At 42.3% G+C, this 6,027-nt stretch overlaps 1 protein-coding gene across 1 annotated transcript in view; it reads left to right on the top strand.

The window, feature by feature from the left end:
- Nucleotides 1-765: 765 nt before the first annotated feature.
- Nucleotides 766-6,027, top strand: part of TALDO1 (transaldolase 1) — a gene marked incomplete at its 3' end in the record, with an annotated part of 15,217 nt that continues 9,955 nt past the window's right edge. The window contains 1 exon segment of the mRNA XM_072421669.1: nucleotides 766-946. Within this exon segment, the coding sequence (XP_072277770.1) occupies nucleotides 847-946 (100 nt within the window).

Consider the following 6,027-nt stretch of genomic DNA (forward strand, 5'->3'; position numbering starts at 1 on the left):
AGCCAGCGCGGTGCTCGCAATGTTTGGTTCATGAATGGATCGAGGCCTTTTTTTTCAAGTGGATTTTTTTCATTACCACTGTGGCTGTAAAAACTGAAGGCGAGGGGTTCTCCCCAAAAAAATGTAATAATGATTTAAAACAACAAAGTATAATGTTTAAATTTTTTTAATGTATTCGCTCCATGGTGTACTGGCTCTGCCATGTGTATTGTGAATATATATTTACAGACTTCCTATATTAATTCTGAGCACAATCATGCAATGTAAATGGGACAGATTAAGGAGCTAATTTGCGCATTAGAGCTAGAAAAATCGAACACCTGAAAAGAAGGGAAGACAGGAAAATGAAGGATTACTAATTGGGTTGTACAGGGGATTGGCAATATTTGGGTAAAGGTGCTGTACTTTAACACACGTCTCTGATTTTATTCTATTTATTGTTTTTTTTATTGTTGCTACCGCTCATCATTTTATCTCTCCCCTCATTCTGTTCAAGTTTGCAATCTCTACATTAATCAGAACTGATTTCTGACACTGCACATGGCATTATCAGTCTCTCACTTCCCATTGGTCCTTCCGCACGTCACTCAATTCTGTCTGTTCTCAACGAGTCCGCCCAACCCCTTTGGCAGGTGTGTGGGCGTGGTCAGAACATGCGCTTCCTAGTGCCCTTCAATGATTGGTTCGTAGTCACGTCGCTGCTCGTTCTCGCGCTGCCATCCTCGCGTGGTGTGTGAGTCGCGCGCTTGCCACCCCCATCCCTTCATTCCATTGGACGACAGATACGCGCCCCTTGCCCAGCCGCAGGCATATATAGCACCCACCGGCCCCATTCTGACCCCTGTTATGTCCAACTGTACAGTGAAGAAGCAGAAGATGGAGGAGTCCGCGCTAGAGCAGCTCAAGAAACACACCGTGGTGGTGGCTGATACTGGGGACTTCAATGGTGAGCCCTACATGTTATCTGTGCATCATCTGAGAGCCCTGAGCTGCCTCCTTCCTGTTACATAGGAGCTGTGTGATCATCACATGCAGGCTGCTTCTGTATTCTGCACTACAACTCCCAGCATGCACAGCATCATAGGGCTCAGGCTTTGGCTGTGCTGGGATGTGTGTCCATTGCCCCCTGGATACCTCATAATAATGGCTGATTGATGGTTCACATGACAGCTGTCTGGTCATTTATGATCCTATAACTTCCTTATTTCTGCCCTGATATGCCAAAATAAATCCTGATGTTAGAAAATACCATTTACACACATAGAACCCCATGGGGTCCCTATGGATCTGAATGGACTCACTGAGCAATCTGCAGCCTGAGAAGTAAGAATTGCTGTGTTCTGTATTACTGACTTCACTGGGTGGATGCTGGAAATCTGTAATGTTGATATGAATTATTACTAAGTCCTGGTTCTGCTCATGTGGATCTGTACTAGGTGGGTAGATTGGGGGCAATGTAACTTTGAAGTGCTGGAAACCAAGGATTAGTACGGTACCTACAGTGGTGTCCACATGGAGTTTGTGCACTGACCCTGTAAATTGGTTTCCTCTAATACACTGCTTGCGTTGTTGTATTCCCAAAAAGCTACCAGGCTGTGTATGGGACTATAGCAGAGACCTTTGGTTGGTAGCAGGTACTAAAGGTCCAGTGTTCTTGTTAAGTGTTATTAATAATATTATTAAACAGGATTTATATAGTGCCAACATATTACACAGCGCTGTACATTAAATAGGGGTTGCAAATGACATATGAATACATACAGTGAGGGGAGGACCCTGCCCGAAGAGCTTACAATCCAGCATTAGTTGATTTATTGTACATGAGGGTTGCTCAGCTGGCAGCCTCTTAGACATAAAGGGAAAACACTTTAAGTGTCCCCAACAAAACTTTTAGGTATCCACACTGTCTCATCAGCTTCATCATGTTGTGTTTGGCCATCATGCTGATCCTGTAGCCCAGGTTTCCTTGAGCCACAAGCTATGTTTGCCTGTCAGGTCAATTTAATAGGTAGTGAGATCATTGTTGCTTATTTGTCAGAGTGGCATTTCTCCTCCATCAGTGACATTCTTCTCACTGGTCACCATGCTAATATACTGAAAGCTGTGTATATAGTAAATATAGCAAATATAGCTGTGTACTGTTATTTTAAGGGTCCCCCCATAAATAAAGGGTCAGGAAACACTGCTCCAGCCTGTAGAGACAATCCTGATCATTATACAAGTTCTAGCGAGGGGCTGATATCAGTAGTTTAGTATTGTAGCCAGGCGACAAGTATTTCCTGAAGATAAAGTGACAAGTAACTCATAATGCACCCCAATGTGTGTATGTCTAAAGTGCCCTATCAGTTATTGTGTGTGTGTGTGACTTGCATGTAATTTATCATGTCTTCTATGCCATGGCACACTAATGAATCAGGTCTTTAGTCTTCATCTACTCATTGTAACTGAATGTAGTCTGAACTTTGTATTATGATGGGAATATTATCGATAACCATTGGTGTACTGGTAATTTATCTGTGATGGCCATTACATCGGGATGGGTTGGTTTTCTCTGTATCTCAAATTACATATATCAGTGAATGCTGCATACTGGGATGCCAACAAATCATTTATGAAGACTAAAGCTGCGTATACACGTCAGATTTTTCTCGCCCGATAATCGGCATCGGCCAGATATTGGGCGAGAATATGGCGGATCCACGGACAATGAACGACGACCGAGCCTAATGCAAGGGAAGGGGGAGAGCGCGCAGCAGGGTGCCGCTCCGTCGCTCTCCCCCCTCTCCATAGAGCAGAACGGTGCTGTATGTACAGCACCGTTTGTGCATCGTGAAGTCCTTTGTCTTTGGAAAGGATCGTGAAAGATCCTTTCCAACGGCAAAAATTGCACGTGTGTACGCAGCTTTACCATACACTGTACACTTGTGATATCTTTCAAAAGAACACAAGATGTAATGCGATCGTGATTTATAATAGATAATATTTTGTCTTCCCAGTGTTCAGCGTCCTATGATATACAAAGCGCCGGTGTACCGACCACTACAATTTGGTCATTTTACATAACCATTTGGCTATAAGCCAGCTCTGGATCAGAAATGGAGCTACAGCAGAAAATATTGCCTTATCCAGGGCTTTTGGGTCCAACTCTTGTAGCCGGGCCTTAGTCTAAGCTAACACCGCATTCTTCTGCAACCAACCGGTAATAAACCTGTTATTCATGGCGCTGCTGGAACCAACGCCTCTATTCCGCTAGTTTTTATATTCACTAGTACAATATGTGAGCTGTAGTACACCTATTCTAAATTCTATAAAAGCCTTCTCATTACCCTTGGCATTAGAAGATAATTTTATAGTGAGACTTACATTTCATTCATCTTTAGGACATATTTATTTGTAAAGTGAATTTGTAATATAATCTGCAAATTTAAGGAATTGACAAAAAACCATTCCTGAGTAGAGTAAAACCACTTCACAAATCTGTAAAGACTTCTGGACCCGTGACAAATGTTCTGCATCATTTTACCTTGTTTAACCTGGTGAAAACAGGGAGTGGTGATACAATGAGTGGTAAATAAAGGTGCAAGCTGTTTGTACATCTAATACAGTGCCTAAAGCTTTGCTAGGATGAATTCTCCCCTAAAATGCTGAGTTGTTTTTTTTTTTTAAGAACTAAAGTCCTTTGTACACAAGGAGATTATTCTGGGTAGACGCCCTATATTACCTGTGCTCATGAAATGCTCAATAGTTATCAGTTCAGATATCTTTTGGAAGGATAGAAGCCTTGGCAGAGATTAGTAACAATGTATGTGGGTGTGGTGGGGCCCTAATCATTTTCCTGCAAATATGGACAATAGGCACCTGCCAGAAGCTCCACTGTTAGTGGGATTTATCTGTTATTACCAGTTGTTTAAATTATTTCATATTGTACTGGAATTGGCTGACATGTAACAAGGGTTATATGCTTCTGGGTTTCAGATAATGTTCTGTACAGAAAATCTGATGTTGCAGACTCTCAAAATACTCAAATAGCACAGAAGGACTCTTCTGAAGGTGGCATTTCCTTTTTACCTTACCTTTTTATAGGAAAAGACTATAAATGCTGTAGAAAGAATAAACTGTTGTCACCCCCTATTTTTAAAGGCATCTGTTAGGTAGAAATGCTGATGGCAGCGGCCTTTAGATTATATTTTAAATTTTAGTAATGATATTACAATGAGCCGTCCCCTCTGCCTTTCTACTGGGAGAATTCTTAGTTATTCGAAAATTGCCAATTCATCCTGAAGTCCTTTCTTTAGATTTCATTTGCTATATACTTATTTTTACTGCCAGAAGTATGTTTTAGTAAACACAAACTTCATGGATAGGAAGTTCTAATATATGTCATCCTGCTTGTCACATGATGAAAAGGATTTTTAATGCTAATTCTTTGGAATTGCTGATGTCACCATTGGCATAAGACACCGAGGAACCGGGCGTAAAAAATACTCATGTACAAACATGCATTGCAATGCTTTATATTTGGCAGCCCATTTTATTTTAATGGACAGTTCGTGCAGAGTGCACGATGCATGAACGGTGCTGTACATACAGCACCGTTCATGCTCTATGGAGAGGGGAGGGGGAGAGCGTCGGAGCGGCACCCTGCTGCGCGCTCTCCCCTTCCCTTTCATTAGGATCGGCTGTCGTTCATCGTCCGTGGATCCGGCAGGTCGGTCGTCCGGACGATGGACGACACCGACTACACACGGCAGATTTTCGTCCGATAATTGGCCGATGCCGATTATCGGGCGATAAAAATCTGACGTGTGTACGTAGCTTTAGAGAAAGCCCATTACCCTAACTGCAAGTTTTTGGGATGTGGGAGGAAAACTGGAGTACCTGGAGCAAACCCATGCATACAGGGAGAACCTGCAAACTCCATGCAGATATTGTCCTGGCCGAGATTTAAACTTGGACCTAGCGCTGCAAAGGTCAGAGTGCTGACCACTGAGCCACTGTGCTGCCCTGAAATGTATTGCTTGTTGTGCTTTTTAATAGCCCAGCACACAGCAAGTCCCAAAAACAAAGGCACACTAACACATTCTTTGGCATGTGTTAATGCACCTCACCTCACATGGTAATGGGCACAAAAGGAGAGTTGTGCTTAAGTGGTTTATTCCACTCTATGAAATTAGACCCCCTACCAAAGAGATGTAACCCAACTCTGCTCCAGTCCTCTTATCATTTACACTTGTCAGTCCTCTCCAGTTTATGGCCAATGCCATGGCCTGGCCTGCCATCATAAGCACCACTCTTCTTCCTCCTATGTCTTTTGGGCAGGTTGGGGGTGGCATCACTGTTTACCTCTGCTAACTAAGATTGCTAGACCACAGTGGCCAGATGCTCTGTAGATAGTCTTGCAAATGGACACTGTTCTGTGATCTGAGAATAGGTAACTTCACAGTTCAAGCAACTACAAAGGTTAATGATGACTTAATTGAACCTCTTTTAGAGCTTTTTAGATTTACACAGTTTAATGACCATTAGTCAAAACTATACTGTAAGCTGGATAATATTCCAAAAGCTTACCCACAAAATGTAAGCTTATTTTATTACACCAACAAGATCCACCTGCTTCTGTATTGCATCAGGTGAATAAACCAATTGTTCACGGTAACATTGTTGGTTCACTACCCAGTGGGCAGCTGCCGTCCACCATGTACATTATTAGGCTCACAGCCAATTAATTCTAATGTAAACAGCCGATTCTAAGCACTGGATAACCACCAGATGACAAAAAAGCTTCCCAATGTATACCATAACTGGCTCAAAGTCTGAAATTACATTAGTACCTACCAGCTGTAAGCCTGGTAATGTGGACAACTGGCAGCAGCTGCCCCCAGTTTAGCTTTACAGGATTTGTCTGGCAAGGTAAAATTTGTTTTTTAGATTTATTTTTTGAATCCAAATTTTTGCATCAGTTCAGCAGAAAGGGCTTCTAACAGTTGAAAATGCTGCAAATCTTTCATATGCAAATCAAAGGAAATT

The sequence above is a fragment of the Pyxicephalus adspersus genome, chromosome 9, assembly GCF_032062135.1.
Source record: "Pyxicephalus adspersus chromosome 9, UCB_Pads_2.0, whole genome shotgun sequence".
Classification (NCBI taxonomy): Eukaryota; Metazoa; Chordata; class Amphibia; order Anura; family Pyxicephalidae; genus Pyxicephalus; species Pyxicephalus adspersus.